Genomic DNA, 25,368 nt, shown 5'->3' with positions numbered 1-25,368 from the left:
AATTTAAATGTCCCTTCACCCGAGTGCTTGCGTGTGTGCGCTCGACGTTCAAGTGAAACTTTAGACATAAAAGCCAGACCGCTCGGAATTCTTTTTTCTATGTCCACCCTTCCGGGCCGTATTGTTGTTGCTGGCTAAAGCCGTGCAGACATTTGGACCCAACTACTTGAAGTTTTATGCCCCGTTTCGTTTCCTTACTTATTTTTCCCTTTTTCCCTTTTTCCCTTTTTCGTTTTTTCCTGCCTTATGGGAGGACTTTATGGCGCATACGTGTGGGTTCCTTTGGGCGCATATTGAAAACCCAGCATTGTTATGACTTTGAAACAAACTGAGGGCGAAAGCACATTTTCTTCTTAGCCCTCAACCTAATGGCAGGTGCCAGGAAAATAAGAGGCTGGAAAAAGCGAGCGTGAATAAAACTGTTATCGGTCTGCGTGCTCAAAAGCGCACTTGATTGCTCAAATCCTTTGTGTATCCCCTTTTAAGCCTTTTGTTTTCCATTATGCGCCGGAAGTGTTGTAAACACTTCAGCGCAGGACACCAGCCAAGTCAAAGCCAAAACCAAAGCCACAGCAACAATAACACTACCCCGGGAGCAACTAAAAGGGGAAGGAAAGTCCAAGTGCAAGACGACGTCTCAAGCGGCACTTCTTCAGCAAAAAAAGCAAAATTAACTTCTGCTGAGACAAATGTTCAAGCCAAGGAAAGGAAACGAAATTTGCATGACTACAAAATTTAAAACGTTTTTGAGGGACAGAAAATATTAAGAGGATACAAAGTTATACGGCTTACTTGGCACACCCTTGCAGAGGGTATCTTGATACTAGTGAGAAGTTTGCTTAGCAATTCTGCAGTATGTATAATGAAATCTCAGTTTAATTTAAATCTAACCACTAGCAGAGTAACGTGTATCTGATAGGTATTCATTTTATAGAATAAAATAATAATGATTGAGAAGATTTCTGAGCCATTGAATTGTTCACCAAAGCGTTATCAGCTTTATTACAATTACCATTCCATTTTTGATGACATGCTTACATAATTCTGTTTCTAACTCGTAAGTTACATTATTTTCGGTCAGTCGTAGTCTACTGGTTCCTTTTTGATGACGTCTATGGTGGCCTTTCGGTGATTGGCCGTAAGAATGTACAGTTTCTTCAGCATATTATCCGCCTCACCCGTGGTCATGGCAAACACCTGGACCATTCCTGTCTCATGAACGCGGGCCGCCACCCCAGGAACTGCCTTGTCCACGTAGTAGACATATTTCATATGGGGCTCTGCAGAAAGAACGCTTGACGCAGTGAACTCCGGCAAAGAGATCCCCCATGGAAAGTGGGCGCAGGAAATGAGACGCAGGTGTAGGAGCTTGTTTGAGGGGTCGGCTTTGAAGTTCGCCTTCCCAAGGGTCCTAAGCATCAGATCCCTTTGGGTTTCGGCAAGCATCGCATGGCCTCTTCCATTGATTATCAAGACACTGCCATCGGCCCAAATCCAGGCTATCTGCGTGGCCTCATACCTGACTTGGAGCACATCGATGTCGGTATTGTAAACGGCGTTCCTTAGGTTCCTAACCGTATTTTGCAGATTTAAGTTACTATTCATACTCAGCGTGCAATACATTTTGCAAAAATTCATATCGACGCGCATGCGCAATTGCTCGACCTTTCGCCTGTTGGGACGCCTTAGGATTCTAATCCTCTGGAGGCACTGGTCCAAGTGAACTGGCAGAGGCGGAAGCAGAAGACATCTCCGCAAATTCTCCACCGACTTTGAACCAAACTGCTGGTTCCACTTTGAGCGGAGTCTCTTAGCTTCGGGGTCCCTGAACTCCGTCATGTTTTGGTCAATGATGTACTCGAAGTCCTCGAGGCGAACTGTGAAGCTGTTCTGCCAGCCAGTCTCCGCTGAGACCTTTCTGTTGCTTTCTCCCAGGACTCGGGGCTTCATTTGCTCCTTGCTGATCTCCGTTTCGAAGTCAATGCCCTGTGGTTCTGCAGCAGTTGGATTGTTGGAACTGTCCTCATAGATGAGGAGTTGCAGTTGTTGGGAAATGGTTTCACTGCATTGCTGTAGCCAACTCTGGATAGCTTCCTCATCCTCGGGCCTCGGGGGTAATGGTTTAATGTCTTTGACCTCGAGGATAACTGGCTTTTCTGGTTTTTCCACAATGAATTCAGTTGCTTTTTCTGGTTCCTTTTGTGGAATATTTTCAACGGAAACCTTTTCGTTGGGTGGGGGTTTCCACAACTCAGGCTCTACGGAATCAGGTTTCTGTGGCATTTCGAACACCTTTGGAGAAAACTTTTTCCAAACATCCTTTTCCTGGGAGATAAGATCCTTGGGCTTTAGTAACTCAAACAGAAGATCCCGATTCTTCTCATGCTCTCTGGCTAGGCTCAGTAACATATCGAACTCTTCTATATCGCTGTGGGGTTCGTTGAGTCCCTCCGATTTGATCCACTCCTTGATGGCCCGCTCCTCTTCGATTCCAATGGTGAAGTTAGCAAAGGCGACATCTTCATTGTCCAGAATCCGAGGTTTCTGAGGGTCACTATCGACCTTTCCCTTTGAATCCGATTCTTCTATATCATTATGGGACGCGTTGAGCCCCTCCGATTCTAACCACTGATCCAAGACCCGTTGCTCATTTTCTCCGATTTTCCTCTCAAAACCAGTTTCGAAAATATTCTTATTATATAGGTTTTCATCAACTCGTACTGATTTCGGAGGAAACTCATTTGAAATTAGAGATTCTGTTATACTTGGAGGCGGAGTTCTGGATGCCTCCGAATTCGGCATGCAACACAAAGGCCATATAGCATCCGAGGGCTTTATAAGCCCCTTCTTCACATCCATATAACTCTTCCAAATATCCTCTGACGACGGCAAATCTGTATCATACTCATCCACCAAGGTCCCTTTGATGGGTGTTAAGGGTCGAAAAGTGCGATCAAACAGCCAATCTGATTCCATTAGCGGTGGAGGTTCCATATCGACGGTAGGTTTTGGAAAATTTTGACGCACATTTGAAGATGACTTTGCCTCGTTGGGCCATCGTCGACTCTTGACAATCCTTGATGAGTTTGGAGGTGGCATTTGCCAGTCCTTAGGGAGCACGTTCATGGGATCAGCATTCTCCTCGGGTCCAAAGTCCAGAACGACATTGTCGATGCGGAACTTGGTGGGTATGGGGTTTGGGTGTGGTTCATTCACGGTTCGAAAAGCGCTGAATATGAAGTTAAATTTAAACTAAATATGACTGTATTTTTAAAGTTCTTACCTGGAGAACGACCTTTGGTTATCATATTCCGGAAAGCCATCTTGATTGTAGATGGGTTCTGTGCTCTTTTTCTTAGGATAGGTTACCGCATCACCGCTGGCCATTTCGAAAAACTGTTGGTCATCATCTACATCAAATAAAGAAGGACGAAGCATTTTGTTAGAAATGAAATCGTAATACATTTTTAGATGCCAAATTTCTCCACGCACTCTACAACTCTATAGGTGGCAACCTTAAATTATTTGTTTGAAATATGTCCTATCGGAAATAACAAAATGGTATATTAGCGTTATAAAAAGGCTTAAACTATTTAAACAAAAAATTGTTGATCATAGATTGTTTCTTTTAAGTTAGGTTTTTTTTAATATATGTATGCTCCTATGCAAGCGTGACTTGTCGCTGTATACTTTTTTTTATGTTATTAATAACTTTAAATCTCGTAGTTCTGAAAAATAAAATTTAATTAATGTGATGGGAAAAAGAGTGAATGCATTATACAATAAGAAGCGTGTACTGGCAGATTTGACGACGTTTTTATAAAAACAACGCAAGAAGACGGTGCACGGAAATAAAGCATAATAATGTGGCATGACAATCCAGCGTCTGCGAGAAAGGGGGGTCCGGGGGAAAAGCGACGCGTGCCAAACGGGAAAACACTCATAACGCTTCGCTCCGTTCCCCTTTTTCCCAGCCCCTTCTTCTAAGTCGGACCCGGACCCTCGTGGCTTCCTCCTGTCAATATGTTTCCCGCTCGACTTGCGCTATAATTGTGTCTTCCCTCTGCGGACCGCCTGCCATCTACACACTCGTGTGAGTGTGTGAGTCGGCGGGGTTAAGGAGTGGAGGTAATGCCAACCAGGACACTTTCAGTTACTTAGCCCAAGAAACTGGGGAGCGTCCGTTGCTCGGGGACCGAAGGACTGAAGGACTAAGGGACTGAAGGTCTGAATCTGAGCCAAGCGTTTTCCGCCCTGCTTTGTCCTGTTGTTTCAGCAACTTACAAGTGGCCGAGAAAGGATATCCCAACTGAAGCTAAAATAATTAGCTGGGGGCTAAGCAGGAATTGCAAAAAATGAGAAGGCCACGAGGGGCAGCTCGAAGAGATAAAAGAAGGATAGCAGGAAAATAGAGACAAGGAATGTAAAGCGAAACCAGGTGAGGGAATACCTAAGGCTTCGCTCTCCAAAGGGAAATAAAATCTATTTAAATAAGATTGCAAACCCACGATCATGGTATTGTAATTAAAAACAAAAACCGCCTTATTTTGATTGTACTGAAACCCCTGTAACTGCTTTTTTGTTGGGTTATTTTTAAAGAAATTTAAAACAAATACAATTCGGTTCCCTTTACTTTAAAACGAAAATGTAGCAATGCTGAAGTATAAAGGATATGTAACAAAATAGTGTCCTATCCAACGATACTCCAAACTAGTGAACTTTGCAGCTTAAAGGGTAAACACTCGCAACTGCATCGTTATCGTTTGTTTGCCTCCTGATCCGCGTGGCCAGCTGACGAGGTGAACAACCCCCTGTCTGTTCAAATTCGCACCACTCATCTAGGTCAGCTGGCGGTCGTTTCCTCCGACGCACCGCCATCTCATTTTCCGGTTGACAGGAGCCCTTTGATTCCAGCACATCACCTGACAATTTGTTGACTCAACTAATCTCCTTCTCCGCCGCCCTTCCACCCACTCCCGTTTCAGATGCCCAGGATGGGGAGACGTCACAAACACTGCCATCATCGGTTGTGCGCTTCATCTTCAAGTCCGTTGCAGCGTCTGGTGGAGCTGCAGCTCCTTCTGCCGGCGCTCCTCGTCGTCCTGCTGGCCACCACCCTGGGACTCGCCTGCCGCGTCTCCGAGTTCTCCTGCAAGGGCAGCGGGAACAGCGGCACCATCTGCGTGCCCCTGGACAAATACTGCGACGGACGCAGCGATTGCGCCGATGGCACCGATGAGCCCAAACATTGCTCCGGTGAGTGAATGCTGCCAGCTGTCGTCTCCTCTCCGGCGGGAGGAGTGGCGAAGAGTACAGTAAACAATCGAGGGAGTGAACTTATGAAACAATGTTTGCGCTGACATTCCTGTATATACTCAATTTTTAGAGGCACCTTAGCTGGAACTCCAGCTATAAGCACAACATATAAAATATTTATAGACAACACTGCGTTTGAGTAGTGCATTCTGTGTCAGTTAACTGCCAGTTAAAGAATATATAAAATAGTGTTGCACATTCGATTGTTTACCCTGCTTACCCCCCAATTCACCCCCAATTCACATTCTTCTTTTCCGACCCCCCACAGTCTGCAACCGTACATATTATGGCGATATCGGACGCACCTATGCCATAAAAGTGCCAACGCCACAGTGGAATAAATTGCCCTTCCTCTGTCACTTGACATTCACAGCATCCGGTCATGACCAAGGCGACATTGTTCAGGTGAGTAGGAGGTGGTGGGCAGTTCGCGGTGTTGGACAGTGATGGGAAGGGTCAAGGTACTGGTACCTAAATTCAGTCGATGGATTTATTCACCAAGTTCTTCCCATACTCAACAACTTTCTATTTGCTTATTTATTTTCCTGAATTATTGTCCAAGTACAGATTTTCTGTATTCAAATTTCATAAAAATACTTACGATTTAATATCGCAAAACTTTTTCATAGCCAAAAAACGTTATAAGCCTTTTACAAAATATATGCCATAGGTCGACTTCAACTTCTGTTGAACAGTTCAACATGTTTAAAATCCATTATCAAGTTTATAGAAAACAAGTACGGAACTTAAAAATAAATATTTTGTTTCAATGAAATTTTAAATCATTTTCTAAATTTATTTAACCGATTCCGATTAATAGCATGTATTAAGGTACCATTTAAGATAAGCTTTAGTATTGTTTAGATAGGCAGTAATGGACTGTAAAGAAAGTCCTTCTTGAAAAGGAAGAGATGGTACCTTCGCAGCACTGATGGTGTTGAATCAGAGTGAAGTGTTTGTCCAGCTCGTGCTGTAGTCCACTGTACACTGTGCGTCGTTTATTGTCCGTTGTCCGTTGTCCGTTTGTTGGCTTTAGTGCGCCGTAGCTCAAAGATTAGCCGTGCGTCAGCGAAATAAAAGTGCAATGCACACACACACATGCTCGTGGGGGCAGAGGGCAGAGGGAGGAGTGTCCTGCAGGAGGAGTTTACTCTGACGGGAACCAACACACACACACACCGCCGGGAGACAGCGACACGCACAAATGCACCGCCGTGAAGTATTCCGAGACACACCCCCTGCCAACAATGGCAATCCGATTCGCACATATCACACGAGGGGCTTTATGTGTCCGCCATGGGGGCAAGGTATATGGGTTCTGTTTTGGGGAGTGACCTGTACAGTCGGGGCTGCAGGGATAGAGAAGGTACTTTCTCATGCCAATTTCATAAGATATGGCAATACATATTTCACTAATGTATGAACGGACTGATATGACTGACTTATATTTTTATGATTCATTCTTTAAAACGGTTTAGGTGGTTATCGTACTTCCCGTAACATTCCCCGAGCCACCAGGGTATCCTGAATACACGTATATCCTATGGTCGCATTCACCACACTTCGTTCGTGCTTTTTAGGCAGAATGTCTCCATTTCTCGCCTTGGCGGCATATCTCCTGACATTTTTGGTGGCGCTGGCATTTGGAGCGTGCTTAATTAGGACTTCCAGCGATTGCAGTTGAATCCCGGCCATGCCGCCGCCTGCCTCTAAAATGGAACGGAGATCTTTAAAATGCCGTTGGGCACCCCCAGAATAGAACCAGAAATAGAAAACAAAAGGGGGCCAGAGATGCTGGAGGCAGGCGCAGAAATAAGCAAACAAATCGAGCGGCTCAAGAGGAGTGGAACCACCCACGTTGACAATGAAATTAGACACGCTTCAAAACATTTTTGGCGAGCTGTCAGAGAAACGTCAATTTCAATTTTGAAAATAATTGATTTCCCCTGCAATTTGCGTAAACATCGCAATGAGCAGTTGAGTCCCAGGAAGTGGTAGTCAGCAAATCTGATCCCCAGCTCCCAGGACGTCCCATTTGCTCCTTAAATTTCACCAATCCGCTTGGGAGTCTCGCACATCCATATATATATACCTATATATGTGAGCAAATGTGGAATGATGTATGCAAAATGTTCCTTCGCGGGCTTTGCACCTTGCACAAATCTGTCATGCATAAGTTATAACTTTTTATTTTGTGTTGCCGAATTCGCAGAACACTTTTCGATAGAACGTGGATACACCTAAAACAGTCTTGTGAGATTCCATCAGAACATTCAGTGTGCTACCTGATTTAATTGTCACTTATCTTCTATATTGTTAGTTATATAACCATATACCTTAATTTTTTCTTATTTTAATAGTTTGTTATTCATGTTATTTCAATACTATATAAACTAACACCCGCTCTATGAATGTGTAGTTCAGTGTACATTTTTTCTTCGCCCCTTCATCGTGGCATATAAATCATGCGGTTGGCTTTCCGAGGCTTCCCGTTTTTCCGCTTTCCCTTCCATTTTCATATATATTTTGGTTCTCAACCGGGTGCGTCTGTGTGGGAAATTGCTTGAAATAATAATGTTAGACATTGGCGCGGGCGAGGATTCGATGGAAGGGTGCGATGTTGTCCGGACTGTCTGTTTGTACATATTGATTGATGATTGTCAGCCGGAGTCCCCGAACTTCGCGGAAGGGAGAAGTTTAAATTGCCTGGGACTCAGCCATGCACCCATGGGCTAATTTTTAATGGAAATACCTTAACCCAAACTCTGGAATACGTTAGCTGTAATCAAATAGCCGATAGCAGAAGCTTTTTTATAATTAAACCTTGTTTGCAACGCCCTCCAATGGACGGAAAAATGTATGCAACAAATCAACCAAAGGGAAACTTTTTACTGGTAAAAAGTAGACGCATTTCAAAAATCAAGTAGTTTTTTTTATAAAAATATGAGTCTGCCACTTATTTATTTTTGCATTGTAAACTGGTTGTATTGCAAATAGTTTTTGCCTTTTATTTTAAAGAAATTGTTAAGTGTGCTCTTATTATTTTCTATGTTGTTGTATTTTCATGCCCAATTAGTATGACAATTAGAATGAGAACGACTGTCGACTGCTCAGTTAAACTGAGTTGATGGAATTTTGCGACATTTTGTGGTGGATCTCATGATGGATTTATTATGTGATAATTTTAAATTGAGACCTAAATTACTAATGCAAAATATTCGAAAATAACACCACTGAACACTATTTAAATGGTCTGTTAAAGCAGTAAATACGTTTTCCTTAAAGTACTTAAAGTTTCCCAGCTTGTCACGTTGAAGACCAAAAAAGTTAGAGAGAAAAAAACCTTAAAACATGAGAGAACTCCTTAAATAGCATGCACTACACATAAATTATGCTTCCCCATTTGCCCAGGAGAATTTCCGGAGCGAGAAGTCTACGTTGAAGTCCAGAGCAAACTTGCTGATGCAAAAGTTTTTCACAGAATTTCCTCTGTCGTTCAGTCGCCGCTTCTAATGAAGCCACAAATGCCATGTGCGATGTGGATTTCCCTCCCTCATTTTGCTCGCTGTCACTTTTGCCTTTGTTTAATATTTCAAATTGGAAGTGAAAATCTCTTCGTGTGCGTAGGTGTTGGGAAATTCGGCCAAATGAAAAGCAAGTGGCAGCCAACTGAAACCCGAGGCCGAACCCTTTTATTGGAGTTCCTTTCCTTTTCCAATTTTCGACACACACTCTGGCAGGCATTTATTTGCATATTTTATTAAGAAAATACATGTGCCGCACGAGTACATAATGTACATATTGCATACAGGATTAGACACTTGACTTTCTGCCTCACAACTTCCTTACTTTGACCTTGACTTGACTCCCTCTCAAGGCAGTGTGAATGCGGTATTATCTTTTTTATGGCCAATCAAATATGCAAACAGTGGGCGTTGTGCTGTTCCCTACATTATTCGCAAATGGAGTTTCATTTGCATAGCGTTAAGCAAATATAAAATATAGTGGTAGTACCCTGAAATTCCGGGCTAAGCTGTGCTCTAAAGGATTTAGAATAAGTTTTGGATGAATATACATAGAAATGAATATACAAAGAAATGAATATACATACATACAATATATATAGAAATGAATATACATAGAAATGAAAATAATAATAATAGGATTTTATTAAACTTTTAAAAATTTTCTGAACTTATAATGAATATGTATACATAGAAGTGAATATACATATATAGAAATGAATATACATAGACATGAAAATAATAATAATAGGATCTTTTTAAACTTTTAAAAATTTTCTGAACTTTTATAAGCTATAATTATGAAACTATTTATTTTGAAACGACATTGGTATAGTGAGTTCAGTAAGCTCCGTTTAAAAGTTATTTAAAATCCAAATCAGTTTGCGTCATAATCATTCATAATATTTTTAAAAGGAATTCAAAACTTATGACTCGTATTTGGTACCAGTGACCTAAATATTTTACTACAACTTTCACAATGTTATTACCATTTTCAATTCGATTCCTTTAGATCATCTTTGATGGCTTCACGGTGGGAAGGTTCGACGAGGGCATGGTCGACACGGATGTGGATAGTTATGAAACGAACCTCAGTCCCACGGGCGAGTTGCCAGGATGTCCTGAGGGTTTCATGCAGGTGAGTGGGCTGGAATTCGAATTCCATTTATTAAAATTCATGTTACGTGATAATAAAAATAGTTTGCGGGAAATTGTGTCCGGGAGCTTGCACTCCATTTGCTTGCGTTGGGACCCATAATTTCATGCCCAAGTGGGTGGTGGTGGGATTCGATGGGTTGTGGGTGATGGGTGGTTGGAAAATCCGGGCGAGGACTTTGGCTTGTCATCATTGGTAGCTTTCCTCGATGTCGCCGTCGTCGGCGCTGTCGCCGTCGTTCGATTCAATCAATGTCCGAGTAATTCTGTAATTTTCTGTTTGGTTCTCTGTTGACAAATACCACATTAGCCCGGCAAATTGAATTGAATGCTGCGCCTGTGTGCGTCTCTTTGCCTGATATCCTGTGTGTCTGTGTGTGTGCTGCCGATCCCGGGATTGGGAGCTTGAGTGCTGTAGTCGTGTAGAGCTGTAAGTGTTGTTGGGTCACATCCATTTGCCCTTCTCCGGGCCGAAAAGGAAAACTATTTAACATGTACCAGGACTCTGGCTCCGCAAGTGGATCTGTGTGCGTGGTGTATATTTTTATCGCAAATTTTGCGGACACGTTTCGAAACTAGATGGTGACTAGTGCTGTGCTGCTGTTCTCGCCCTTGTAATGGTAAAACCAAAATCCTGGCTAAATAAAATGTACGAAAGAGCTCACTAAATCCCTGTAATTGACTTGTGCAATATGTTTGAATGCCCCTCCGCTTCGCAAATGTATCCGGTTGTGTCTCAGTTTTGGTTTCAGTTTGCGTTTCTGCATCGGTATCTTTATCTGGGTTTCGGGTTGACTGGCCCCGCTTGAATCGCTTTTGATAAAGCCCAGACGGACTGCTCGCTTTACTTCTATTCCCCCAGAGCCCTTGAGCTCTTTTAATTTGGGGATTAAATAAAATATTCGCACAGAAGTGCTGAAAGACAAATGCCAATCGAGATGTGCAAGTTCACATAATCCTCTGTCTTAAGATGAGTTTGGAATATGAAGTGGTCTGTAAAAATTAAAACACCTGGAACTCTTACGTTACATATCGTTTTAAATGTGGCTACAAAATAGCTGCGATACATTTCGTAATCGTCTGTGGGAGGAAATATGCTGATGCATACTAAAAGTAAAAAGAGTATATAGTAATTCATTATAAATATAGATAAGATTTCTTTTGTTGTACTACATATGTAAATACTTGTAGATAGAAGTGGGTATTAGTCCCTCCTTCTAACTTCACTCTACTTCCTATACCTTCTATAACTACAGACATTACCTAAAATTTGTATTAGAATTTCCTACTTCCTGCCATAGTTCCTTCCTGTTTACCGGGACTATATATTCTCATTGGTCGCATTTCCCGTCGCTCGGTATAAAGAGCCTTTCCGCCTCCTGTGCGACTGTTGGAAACCCATAAACCTCTATTAGTTTAGCTACGTAGGCCCCGAATCCCGGACTTTTTCCGCCGGCCTTCTGTATCTGCCGGTCGCTTTGTGCAACAATAAATTTAAACAAGCGTGGGGCGTTCGCTGACATTTTGCGGTGCTCGTTCCCGAAAACTGAAAAACGGCGCTCGACTAAGGGATATGGAATAGCCATCCAGTGCAGCCATCGCAGGCACTCCTGGGCCGTCCTGTTGAGGTTTCATTTGGCGCTTGACATGTGTACGGAGTTGAGGGATTTCCGCAAGGACACGGGCGTGCGGGAGGGGTTGGCTAACAGGCATGCATCTAGTTTTTCCTGCCGCTGCATTTTCCGGCAGCAGCGGCTTTCATACGCTCGCAGAGGGTAAGTGTAATTGCATTAATGCTCTTAATAAAAAGGGGGATCTTTTTTTTAAATGCCTATTAAATTATGCAGCCAAAAAAAAAAAATAATACTGTTCTAAGCAAAGAGTGGTATTGAAACTAAAGACATATTTATAGTTAACTAATTAACAAATTTATCTCAATGTCAAGGTAACTTAAAAGAAAAAGTTACAATTAAATATTTTTACTAAGCATTTTTAGGGTTTCAGCCTTAAAGTCAGTAACCTATTGTATTTATCTGGTGAAACTTTTCTTCACTCTATAAGGGCATTCACTCATTCGTTGCGCAAGTCCGGCATTTGTGTGGGCTATATATTTTTTTGTGATATTTGGCCTTGCTCTACGGTTTAAAAATGCAGTTAAATATTTTCAATTTTTTGCCGCTGCCCGTGCATTGTTCATTGTTGTAGTTGCAGTCCTATATAGACTCGTAACTAACCGCAGGTTTGTGTTGTGTTTCCCCCTTCGAAACCTCCACTTCCATCGAAGCGGTTTTTTCCAGTAGAGGCAATTTTAACTGCTGACGCGGTTTTGTAAGCCCCTGGCCCTCAGATCTGTATAAATAATGCGTGTCATGGCCTGGCCACATAAATTCTTGACCGAAACGGAAAATTTATATCCGCTGCCTTTGCCACATATACCGTTATATATGATTTACCCAGGTTCAGGCCCAGCACCCCGTGTCGAGTCTGAAGTTTCGGTTTAATCATTTATTCAATTTAGTTGGACATTCTGTCTCATGCATTTTGTAGCAGGCCAAAGGGGGAGTGAAACTGGGCTGTCCTTATCTTGACCTTTTCGGAATTATTTTTAATAATTCAGCAAACAATCTCTCGCCTTTCTTAGGTAGAGCTAAAGTTTAAACTCCTTAAAGTGAATTTGCATAGGTCCACGTGCTTTAAACTCAGTTCTCAGACACACATACATGTATATTTCGATTATTGTAGATCCATTATCCAGAAACAAAATTCCTATTTCTTACGAAGCCAGTTTTGCTAGGTATCTCGTTGGTTGAATCCGAATCCTCACTTCTGCCCGGCTAAAACTCCCGCTGGACCTTTTGTATAATATTGTTAATCATAAATAATAAAGTTTATGCATATACGTATTAACCTAAATCAACAGAGGCAACAAAGTCAGGCGGACTGCGGAGGAGGAAGCTGTTATCCTTGGGTGTCCTTGCGAGAGCAGCTTGGCCAAATGACTCAATATTTGACAATCATAACATCCTGACCCTCTGCTCCTCGCCCCAGCCAAGGACAACAACCGGAGGAGTGAAGGCAGCTTGGTCCTGTCTCAGCTTGTCCATAGTTTTTATTGGTTAGTCCCGTATGTACGTATCTGTGCCATGGCAGAGAGCTAAGAACATAACTCAAGGTTTTGCTGAGTTTAGAATATATTTTTTGTAATTTATTGGCCTATCCGCTCTGCATTTGTGTTGCAAATGAAAAGCCTTCACGGTTAAGCTATTTACTTGTAATATGCCAAACGCTTTAAATTACTATAAATCAAAGAGAACGCGCAGACAGTCGCCCAGTGTTGGCATTATGCGCTTAAATTGTTTCACAATTAAGTGAAAAAATTCTGTGCAATAAAAGGCGTGGCATCTGGGGGAGAAAAAGGAAGCGGAGCGAAACTGACAAGCGGCAGCTTTTGTTTATTGTTGGCAGATTATGAAGCGAGAAGGATTCTGCGGATGCCAGTACATCAACAATGCTGATAAAACTTTTATCGCACTCAGTGTGCTGCATTTGTGTGAGTGTGTGTATGTGTGTGTGTGCGTATGGGCGGAATCGCCGAGAACCGAACAATGTATTGCAGATATCTGGGGGGATACAGAATGCAACCGAATTCCCATTAATCTCTAAAAAGTTCTTAATGGACGAGGATGTAGTGAAGCTGAATGTTTTCAAGTACCTGCAACTGAATTAAAGCTATTTCGTTTATACTAAGAAAACTTTTTTATAATTAACAATAGTTTTTTGTTTTTTTGGACCACATGTCTTTAACTTTGCGCTTCAATTAAAATTTGTATGTCAACGTGAATGCCCATTGAACGTTAACAAGTTTAGTGGGTCAACAATTTGACTGGCATATGAGCAAATGTTTGGCAAAATGTCAGGCAATTATTAGCACTGACCTAATAAAAAAAGCCTATAAAATTAAACCCATAGGCAATAGCCGAAAAAAGTTTCCTGCTACAATACTAATTCAATCAATTTAAAACCAACAGAAAATGTGGCAGAAATAGCAAGAGCAGATAGGCCAACTATGAAAAGGAGGACAAAAAGGGGAATCGGGCTGAAAAGAACACACACACAAGGACCAAGGTCCAATAATTCGTTATGATGTCGATGCTAATAACGCTCCAATGCACACAATGGACATGATGACGATGATGAAGAGGAACGAGCAGTGGGTTAAGATAGAGGGAAAGCTAAAGAGGGGAAAAAGACAGTACACTAAGAAAAATCCGAAGATATTGAGCAAAATATAATATATAGAAAAACAAGAATGCAAGCTAGCTTATGGAAGTGAAAGTTTATTTACCCTTTCAGTAATTACATCTTAAAATTAAAGTATGTTTAATTAGCTAGTCATTTTCGACTGTTCATATGGCAGCCATATACTCCTAATATAGTCGTCTGAATTTAATTAGATTTAAGACAAAATATTTATTGTCAAAAATCTTGTGTATACTGAATGAAAAATCTTAATGATTTTAAAAACAACGATAGATATAGTAGTCAATTTTTTATCAAATTAAAATTGGTTATGAATTAGATATTTTTAGGATTAAAGACAACGAAGATAATTTTTTTCCCATTTATTTTTCGAATATTTCTCTTTCAACTATGTGTTATACTGGTACAATCCTACTCGTTCCGACTTAAATAATTCCAGCAATAGAAAAAAGACTTGGAAAAGCCTAATAAAAATAAATATAATAATACTGTTCATATTTTATATTGTAAAATATAATATCTCATTGCTATCTATCTCTACCGCCTATGGCTTTAATACTCTTTTCCCTTTTTTGACACTTTTTTTGTGAGTGTGTGAACTAGAGTCCTGGGAGCAGGACTCGTACAGAGTTTGCAATGAATTTACACAAAATCGAAATCAGAAAATTACCATTATGCCGGGCAGTCAAGCCTGCCTGTGGCCCGACCTGCCAGGACCATTTGCCCCATTCCATCCCCAATCCAGCCCCAATCCCAAACCAAATCCACTATTCATCCTGGCGACGAGATAGAGGAGGATGGCCGTCGGACTGGCCAATGCCATTCAATATGACAGCAGCAATGGACCGACAAGACTCCAGTGCAACTGCAACTCTAACCAGTTACAAATATTGGCCAGACCTCGATTGGCGACTTTGCAATTACAGCAAAAATTGTTGTTTGAGTTGAGGCAGCCGCAGGACATGGCCGGGCAGAAAGGACATGGAGGCTGCCGGGGGCAGCCTGGGACTGGCCTCGTCGGCCGTCGGTTCAGTTCAAATAACCCATTAACTAAAAACTTAATCAATTGGAACCTCAGTGTAAATGAGCTGCCGTTGCCATTGCCGTTGCCGTCGCCGGTTCCCGATCCCCCCATTTATCGACTGGTGGCCACTGACCCAGGCCGCAGGCAGCAGAAAAGAATTGAAGCCCGGAACCGGCAGTGTTCCCATCGTCCTGGTATTAGCAATATTAATGCTGCCTCTGCGAGCAGGCTCAATAGATGTCAGTTGTCCTGGGGCGAAAGGGTTTGTGTGATTTTGCGCCGTTTGCCGGGTTTTTATAGTTCAGGAACCTCGTGTGAGTTTCGAGGTATTTAACTTCAAAACTGTTCACATTCATAAATTAAATTCATAAATAAATTATTATAAGCAACTAACTTAATTGAATTCAAATATATTGAAAAAGATAGAAAAGCATGTCCAATACTTACTCTATTTATAATGTATTAAATTTTCACTGTACTAGCTGTTGAATTTTTTAGTTTATTTGCTAAAAATACATGTACTTAGCCCACTTATGATTTTTAAAACTAGCTGGCTAAAATTGTGATACAAAGTTGAGGAAATGGCAATCCCCAGTGCTCAGTAAAAAGGGCACAGTACTTCAACGCCCATTATTCTGGCCCCATTAAAAGTTCGCACTCTTTTTTCGACTCCGTTGTTAATATTTTAGCCCCCATTCGTTTGGCAGGCTTTAGGGTCCCTTTTTTGGTCACACAGTAAATACATTTATGGGGCAGCATTTGCAGTTGTCGCTGCCACGGATGCAGTGTTGGTTCAGCTGCTGCTCACACACCTTCGACGGTTGCCAACGGTTGCCAACGGTTGCCAACGGTTTCCGCATGCATAAAATACCTGTCCAAAAGTGGGGTACACTGTACTGCGCTTTGGTACCGTACCGCTGCCAAGTGGCATGTTGCGCTAGCAAGCGGGAAACTGGGAAACTGGGAAAGGCAGGGAAAACAATCGAATATTACGCGGAGAGGTGGCAGGGAAAACGAAAAATTACACTGCACAACACAACACAACGCAACACGCACTCATAATCCATTAGCCCACGCCAGATGGCCCCCTGCAACGTGCGTATATTAATTTTCCATGCGTTTTTCACCAACCCAGTGCCAATAAAATCAATATGGCCGTTCGAACTCTATAACTTAACCCAATTTTTTAATGCGCCCTCGACAGTGTGTGTGTGTGTGTGTGCGACATACGTATGTGCTTTATGGGCTTTAAATGTTGCACCACGACATTTTGCCGAGCTGGGCGAAATTGCTTTTAGCCTTTCTGTTTGGCTGTCTGTGGGCGTGTCACCAACGAAACAAACTTGATTTTTAATTAATTAAATTTTTATTTATTTACTTGGCAGCTCAGCGAATTGGGACGCCCATTCACCGGCGGCTCCTGGTGCGGCAAGGCCACCGGACCGCAATTGTACTTTAGCGAAACATCCACGGTGACAGCCTCGGTGAAGGTGAGTGCAAGTGCAGTGAGAGGGGGCATGCGGGAAAGAGACGGGTGCCTGGGACTGGAGCCTTGGGAGCTTCGGCTCACCTGTGTGTGCTCAAATTACATACCCTACCAGCAGATTAGGCCTTTAGATTTGGCGCATCGGTTTGCATTTGATTAAAGCAAAGTGATAAGTGATAAAGCGTAAGAAATATTGGTTTCAAATACATATATGTATAAGCATATACATTTTAATTTATAATTTAATTTTAATTGGTTAGGTTCATTTAGGTAACGCACTTATTTATAAATTCAATATCAGCGAGTTGATCGCTCTTCCAGAGTCGACGATGCGTTATGGGCTTTATATTTCCATCTGCATAATGGGAGGACTCGCAACCTCTTCAATTACCATGCAGAGAATGAAATCTGCAGCTTATCCCAAAGTTTACATGTCCAGCCTTTCATTTTAAATTGAACAACTTTTCCCGCGCACACCACAGGGCGTATGCGTAATATTTTCTTAAGGCTGTCAGCCAGCGAAGCAGTTCCACTGCCACTTTTTGATTAATTTTTAAATAAACGCGCCGCCATAAAAATGGCCAAATGGACAAGGCATCGGAAAGGACACGTCCATATGGAGCTCTTGGCCGGAAATATGGTTTCAGTTACTGCTGTCGAGTTGCCGCGCATAAATTATGAAAATTAATAAAAGTTCACTCGCCATGTGAGAGGAAACTTCTTCGGACACTTCTTGTCTGCAAAAGTGTTGACGAGCAGTTGACATGGCAACGGAGGAAAATCAAAGGAGAAATCGCAGATGGCATAATTGAAGAGAAATTGCGTGTCGAGATGAAAATTTGCACTCGTTAAGCAGACAATTGTATTGTTTTCTATCGAGAGGACTTCTTCTTTTCAGCAACTTAAGTAATGGGGAGTGTCTTGTGAATGTCAATCGAAAGCTGTTTTAAAAATACCTACTTCAGTTTACATATCTTTTGTTCCCTTCTTTTGGTTATATGTTAATCATAATTATAAGGAAATGCTTTTGAGGATAGTTAAACGCAGTTACCAGCAGTTTCGGTTGTTTTACATCAGAGGAAAATAAGTCGAGTCACGTTTCCGCTGAAACATTTTAACATTGATTGCCCTTTCTGCCGTTTTAACATTTCAAATTGCATTCTACGACCGCTTTCCATTTTCTTGCAGGTATTTCATCCGCCACGCAATATCCGAGACGAGAAGCCCTTTGAGTTCAGCATAAGATATAAATTTATAAGCCAGTCGGATGCAGTTGTGAGGTAAGTTTCAGCACCGAATTGCACTGGCAAACGGACAAATATCTGTGCAGCTAGAAAAGTATTCAATAGATATTGGTTCGCTGCATTTTCCTTTTCCTACTTCCCCCTCCTGTCTTCTTACGGGGGTAATGTCATCAGTTGCCTCAGCTTTTCCCGCTCGAGTTTTCATCTTTCCATAGATGTTTCTATTCCTGGCGCTGGCTCAGGCTCTGGCTCGATTCAAAGGCTCTTGCTTAGAACTTAAATCTTTCTGCCCGAAAGAACAATGCCACTTGGTTGCCCTGGGGATGGCTTTTCGGGAAATTCCGAATCGAAGGAGGTTGCCTGCATAAAACATGAGCCGTGTTCTGTCTAGTTTCTCAATACAGGTTTATCCTCACCTCATGTATTTGCACTGCAATCCATTTGTGCCTGCTGCCTAGGCATGTGTCAAATTTGTCTCCGTATCGCTTTCCCTCCCTTCTCCCTCTGCCCTTCGCCATTCTCCGTTCTCCCACCACCCACCTCCTTTGCCAGGTGCCGCGCTTTTTGTTTGCAGGTGGAAAATTAGAGCGAGAGGAAGATAGAAATTGAAATGTATTTTTACGCCTGAATAAGTTGCACAGAATTTACAAGTCATTGCCACACTGCGAAAACGTTCATAGGGTTTTCGAAATATTACAAAACAATCCACTACTTTTTTAAAGTATTGCTTACTCCTTTTAATGAGAAAACATCAATACGTTAGGATCTGTGTTTACCAATTTTCACAAACTAAGCTTTAATATAAGAGGACACTCAACTTATTTGTTTCCATTTTTATCTTTTTTGTGCGTAATAATGAATTAGAAATTAGGTACAAAGAGGTACAAATATGATACATTTTCTTTCTGATTCAAAAGAATATATTCGAAGTGAAAAGTCCGTTCGTAGTCCGGGAATCGTGTGCACACCATTAGCAAACTAAACAATGATCAGACCCCAGGAATGACCGTCTATGCATGCATACGTGGATGCATGTACATATATGTATGTGGAAAGGTGGGCGTGTGTGCGTGTGCGTCCCGTAGCACATTTTATGCAAATTGCAGGTCTTTGTGTTGTTTTGTGTTGTTGTTGGTGGTGCCGGCACGGCCTTAACTACCATTCAAAATGTAGTCGCACGGACTGAAAACGAAAAGGACGCAGAAGCTAGAATGAAAATTGCTAAACTCGCACAACACTTAGTGAACTGAGAACTGAGAACTGAACCTCTGAACCTTTTGGCCTCTTTTCCAGATACGGCCTGCCCGATAAGCCGCTCGAATTGGGCCGTGTGACACCCGGCACCTATTGTACCAGGCAATTCGACGAGTGCTATCGGAACAAGTGTCGCCTGCAAAGTCCGAATTATCCTGGCATGTATCCGAGGAACGTTACCTGCTACTGGACGATCCGGCAGAAGGAAGTCCCGACCAGCAAGCACGCCATGATTGCCGTTAGCCAGGAAAATCAGCACAAGGCCTTGGTAAAGCGGTAAGTCGGGACTGGAAACTGGGAACTGGGAACAGGGTATCGTGGGAGGGGATGGCCCCAAAGAATCTCGAATGAATACCTGCATTGGAGAGCATTAAATAAGCATTACCATTCTGTCCGACGAATTCCAGTCCCGTCCCGTTCCGAATTGAATGGGATATGTGCATATACATATCCCGGCCAGACAAAGTGCATCTGCATCTGCATTTGTATGACAAATTTCAATTTGGCAAATTGCTAGGCGAAGTACCAGTTGGCAGTTTGTTAACTGACGGCACAAATGAAACTGTTTCGTGTCCGAGAATGTTAAGCATTCGTCGCCCAAAAAGTTTTGTATATTCCAATTAAATGCAGCAAACTGACAGCCGATGCAATTTGTATGCAAAACCGTATTAAAGGACAGTATGTGAAGTTTGTAATTGGATTGATGGGATTAGGCAAATGTATTTTTGATATTAGCTGACATTTATTTTCAACTTTCGCAGTGAACATCATCTGGGTCTTCTGCTCAGGTGTAAAACCAGTAAAATCAGTCATGACAAGTGCACAAACGAAATTAGGAATTGCACAACTGCTAACATTTTTTACATTTACAAAGTTTAAATCTAAAAAGTTTGTTATTGAAACAATGAAAAAGAAAATAAAAAGCACAGCTATTGGAAAAATTACGAATACGCTACCAAATAGATTGAAAAAATATTTATTACTTTGTAACAATTGTTTTGCTACACCTCTCCACATACTTGTAAATAATATTTGTATTACTTTGGCTTTTACTATGATTTTGGCCCCAGCTGTAACCATTTTCTAGCCTGGCTTTGGCAAATGAAAATGTTTTCATTGCATTTCGATTTGATTGCTTTTCTCCGTTTTTCAATTGTACATATTGTTCGTGCTCTTTGGCTAACCTCTCCAATATGATTTCTATTTTTTCGCCCACACCCACAGCTCAATAGCCAGCTTTAATAAAACCTCCCGGTCCATTCGAGCCTGGTCGGACTGTACAGGTGAACGGGACCATTTAATTTTCTACGACGGCAGCTCCACCAACGATCCTGTTTTGGCCAAATACTGCGGAGGAGATTGGTTGCCACGCGTCGTTTCACGGTACGTCCAACTATAAAATTGCTCAAGAATTTCTCACATTTTATAGGATGTGCTATATATATCATATGCTTTATCTTAATCACAGAGAAAAAGGGGAAAAGGGGCCAAAGGCAGACATAGGACATTTATTTAATGCCACTTCTCCGTGTTATGAAAAAGTTAAATATAAGCACAGCAGAACTCATAATACATTTACAAGAATGGATAGACAGGCATTTTTAATGAGCATGTGTGTGTGAGATTGTGCCAGTATGCGATGTTGTAGGTATCGCCCACAGTGATGCCGCAAGTTGCTCCCTAACTTTTAAGATGTGTGAAATTGCGAGTCTATACGTTCTTATAGCATACAATTCCATTAAGTCGAAACAAAACGTAGATAACAAAAAAAAATGGTCCTAATTCATATGAAGTAAATGAAAGACCTTTGCTAAGCTGTGATATGTATCCCTAGCCAAAAGTAATTTTCGGATCTCTGTAAGACGGCAATCCCCTTTTCCGCATCACTGATGTGCATGTGTGTGTGCCTGGGAACCGCAGCCTAGTGCACTGCACTGCAGTTTTGGCTCGGGGCGCATGTGTTCCTATTCAGTTACACATAGATACAAAGCCGCTCACACAGATACAAGACGGGCGAGCGTGTGTGCGCCCTGCAATTGTGCGCAATGCTTAAGCAAAACCGGAAATTGGGTTGCTCTGCAGACAGTAACCGAAGGACAGACTCCGAGATCGACCGACAGACAGTCGGAGCGAAAAGTGAAAAAGAGATGCGAAATTCGAGATACAGATACACTCGCACACCAGCCCATCCCTGCAGCCTCAGAAAACAGAAAACAGCCCAGCGCACACATAGAAATAAATAGATTTATGCTGTCGGTTGAAACTTTGCTAGTGCCATCTATTGAAAACATTTTGATGCATGTGATTTATGCAATGGCAAAATTTTGCTCATTAGTTTCCAAGTTGCCAGCATTTAGATCATCAACCATAAATTCTTAAAGGCTCGCCAGCCTTTCAAAAGCAGTTTTAAGTTTCCGAACTCCAACGCACACATACACACCTGCGGAGTTGTCCTGAAGTTTGGCTTAAGCAATTAAAATGCAGCCCCTAATCGGCGTAGTTTCGTATAGTTAGTGGAACTAGTTCGCTCATTAGTGGAAAGCTTACTTTTTGATGTCTTCTTTCTTAGTCCGGCTTTATTTTCGGATGTAAGATATGTTGAGTTTCAACCACCACCAGTAAAAATACCAACTAAAATAAAACCATCTTAAAATAAATAGGTAAAGCAACCAAATAAATGCTTGGAAATATATCTTAGCAGTACCAAAAATAATAAATATATAGAGACCGCCAACTGAGGTACTCATATATACATTTAAATAGTTTTCTAATAAATGTATTAAGCTCGAAGCTGTTACTTTACACGCACTCTGTATCTTCATAGCGAAGTAATTTAATCCCTATAAAACATGTAACGCATTTATCTCCCAAATACTAAACTACCAACTCATTGAGTTTATATTGTCATAAATTCTTGGAAGTCTGCTCTCGATGTGCTTAAGAACACTTTCGGGACATCCCCAAAATGCCAGAATGCAGCTCTCAGCCACGCCCACGCATTTCCATGGATTCAAGTGGCCTAGTTGGCCCAAAACCCCACCACAACCACCACCTACACCACCACCACAGCCACCTTAAGCCCCTCCGACGGCGCCTCTGGCCATTTATCTTGCACTTGAGCATTTGTTTTTGTTGTCTTTCGGTCTTTGGTCAGGGCCAAAAGTTTGCTCTTTTCCAGGGTCTGGGTCTCCTCTGCCCACTTGGTGACCCCTTGAGACATGCACATAAACTCTGATTTTTTTAAACCGGACTGGGCTTTGCTTTTTTCTGGCTCATGCAGCTGTAAAAACATATCATGAAAGATCTCAGGCAATCAATTTTCAAATTAATCTATTCATTTTGGGCTGCAAAAGTGGAAAAACATTTGAAGGCTGCACGCCAACATATATTTCTTTCACATCTTAGAAAACTAACAAAATATTTAAACAGCCTTCCAGCAATGGCAATCACTATATCAATTTCGCCTATTTTATTTCGAAAGCACATTATGTCTTTTAAAACTTATAAACTTACCAAGTTTTCTTGCAAGTATGCTAATGTTTCAGAAACTAGTTTAAAACATATTAAAGTGGGTCGTTTTAAAAAATCGCCACAACGATGATGAGATCTTCGCCTGTGTCGCTTAATCTCTTAATGAGTTGCACTCTCGCATTTATTGACATCCTTTCCGTATCCTTGGGAAAATCTTATAAGCGCGCACAGGTGCCAGAAAGAGGGTGACGGGATCGGGGAATGCACATCAAATATGCATAGAGCGTAATATGCACATGAAGGAGAAAACGAACGAAGCAAAAGACGCTCACAGAACTTGATGGAAAAGTGGGTGCCCAAGAAAAACGGCAGTAAGAAGCCAGGTCCGTAGCTCACGCCGCGCTTTTCCTTCCACCGGTACCGCACTCATTTTCCACATCCTTCTTCTTGCTTCTTGCAGGACACGGAAAACAATTTCCTCCTTGGGCTACAGTGAGTAAAGTGTTTCAAAATAATGTTAGTTTTTATTTCCCATCAGAACATAAAAATTATCTTAACTAATGAAATTATCTTACTGAGATGTAAGATAAGTACAATTATTGAAATATACAAAGGCGTAACAACCGCAATACGCAAAAGGAAAAGCCAGCTAACAACAAACTCAATGATGGTTTATTAATTTGTTCCTTAGTTGCACATGTATTGTGCAGTTTTCCGACTTTTCCCGTGCACTGTGTCAACGTCATACACGACATGAGCACACGAATTAAAGATGCACACACACACGGGCGCAGGAAAAGTCCTCCTTCTACGCCTGAAAACATCGCTCGCTTTGCTTCTCACCCCAGACATGGCTCTCTGACTTTATGCGAAAATCGCATATGCACACAAGGACGAGGAAAATGAGTGGGGTGGGTGGGAGCTTGGGCTGGAGGAAGCTACATGCGAATTATTAATTTCCCAGCGCAACTTAAAATTGCAACAAGCTAAAGGTGCCGTGAGACGTTAGTATTTTATTGGTCTCTTTTTTCTTTTCTTTTGCTCGCTTTTCCCTTTTTGGGGGTGACAGAGTGGGATGGAAGAGCTGGAAAAGTTGTATTTCCATCTCAGCTGCAGCAGCAGCACCAGCTGTTGATTTTCCTCTAAGTAAATGTTAATTTTTGTTAGCCAAGAAAAGAAAAACTCAAAGCGATAACTTTTTAAATTGCATATTAATTTTTTATGGCGCAAATTTTCCAACCCTCCCCCCTCGCGCTCCTTTCCGCTAAACCTGCTTTTTGTGGTTGCACTTTGCGGATTAGACTTGATGAAAACCGGTGAAGGAAAACGGGATGTTTGCTTTCGGTTAATTCTATTTTTTGGATGGGGGTTTCGTCTGGAAAGGTTTAACTTTAAGTGCTTTATGCCTTCGAGGTGCAGGCGGTATCGTTTAAATAGTAAATCGTCAGCAGTAAAGATTTTTGGCCTTTTTAAAAAATGTATGATTAGAATATCAGTGTATCTCAAAGAAACTATTTTCAAATATCGAATTTGATCTGAATTATTACCTATATATTATATTATATATTATATTACCTTACCTTTCGTTCCTCGAAATCTTTTTAAGAACTGTTCAAGAACTACGTCTGCATGCACTTCGTAAGCAAAAGAGTTTAACAGCGATTTTCGATTGAAACCCGCAATGTTGGGTATCCAGAACAGCTCTTAGTGCTCGGCTTCTTTAATAACTGGAAATCCCCGTCTGCTACTGAGTTCTCCTGCAAACACGAGGCTTTCATACACCCCCCAGCACCCACGGTGACCGCAATTCCATAGAATTTCGAGGGGCATTTTCGGGGAGGACGTAGCTGCCATTTGCGGTCAGGACACTCTGACGCTTCGGAGAACTTTACGTGTATTGATAACCGACAAAGGGACAGCGATTTAGAGCAGAGGTCGCACGGGAGTGGCGAGTTCAAGGAGGCAACTTGGCTATGGATTCGTGTTGATTTTACGACACCCACAAGTGTGCCGCAGGCCATAAAGTAACCAAATGTCACGCAAGTACGCGTACAGGCTGAAACTTACACTTGGCAAAATTGGAAACAACTTAGGAATTTGACTTTTGCTTTAGCTACTTAATTTGCAACACTTTCCTAGGGAAAATCAAAATAGATATGTACATACGTGCGCTAAGAAGATTCTTTCCTTAAAAGGAAACCAAATTGTGAAGCTAAAAATTTGCAGATGAAATATTGATATTAAAGGTATTTAAATCCTAAGTTAAGTCTGTCCAAACTTACCAGGCGTTACCAAACAGTTTCCTATGGAGTGGAGGTTGTAAATTTGGAAAACATCCAGACATTTTCGCTAGTACACCCATACATACACCCATAAGCCCTGGCGAAAAGGACATTCCCCGGCAACCAGGACACGCCCCAGCTGAATTGCAGGCGCCCGAGTGGGGACCGTACATTTGTGTCGCTTTATTAAAAATTAATTTACTTTTCATTTGCAGTTTATTGCACTTGGCACTGACAGCAAGCATTGCAGCTGCTCCGCATCCTCATCCGTAGCCCCTGACTCCAAGCCCCTCTAATCCAAACACCCCCTTCTGAGGACACGTTTCGCTTAAATAATAAGGAGCTTTGCCAC

The 25,368-nt window shown here is 41.8% G+C and overlaps 2 protein-coding genes across 3 annotated transcripts in view; one reads left to right on the top strand and one right to left on the bottom strand.

The window, feature by feature from the left end:
* Positions 1-1,021: 1,021 nt before the first annotated feature.
* Positions 1,022-3,511, bottom strand: LOC122617187. Of its 2 annotated transcripts, XM_043792921.1 has the most exons (3): positions 3,493-3,511; positions 3,284-3,410; positions 1,022-3,229 (listed from the first exon to the last, which is right to left on the bottom strand). In XM_043792921.1, exons 2-3 carry the CDS (start codon positions 3,385-3,387, stop codon positions 1,078-1,080), a joined length of 2,256 nt encoding a protein of 751 aa, XP_043648856.1. In that variant the 5' UTR covers positions 3,388-3,410; positions 3,493-3,511; the 3' UTR covers positions 1,022-1,077. The 2 variants fall into 2 exon arrangements, with proteins under 2 accessions (XP_043648856.1, XP_043648855.1); XM_043792920.1 differs by having other exon boundaries at positions 3,284-3,500.
* Positions 3,512-4,985: 1,474 nt separating this feature from the next.
* The window catches only part of LOC122616309, a 46,450-nt gene continuing 26,067 nt past the window's right edge, over positions 4,986-25,368 (top strand). The window contains exons 1-7 of the mRNA XM_043791718.1: positions 4,986-5,256; positions 5,585-5,721; positions 9,853-9,978; positions 16,665-16,769; positions 17,954-18,045; positions 19,303-19,539; positions 20,488-20,646. Coding sequence (XP_043647653.1) covers positions 4,986-5,256; positions 5,585-5,721; positions 9,853-9,978; positions 16,665-16,769; positions 17,954-18,045; positions 19,303-19,539; positions 20,488-20,646 — 1,127 coding nt within the window. The remainder of the gene's footprint in view (positions 5,257-5,584; positions 5,722-9,852; positions 9,979-16,664; positions 16,770-17,953; positions 18,046-19,302; positions 19,540-20,487; positions 20,647-25,368) is intronic.

This window comes from Drosophila teissieri, chromosome 3L (assembly GCF_016746235.2).
Source record: "Drosophila teissieri strain GT53w chromosome 3L, Prin_Dtei_1.1, whole genome shotgun sequence".
Taxonomy (NCBI): Eukaryota; Metazoa; Arthropoda; class Insecta; order Diptera; family Drosophilidae; genus Drosophila; species Drosophila teissieri.
This window is presented reverse-complemented; position numbering and strand designations above follow the sequence as displayed.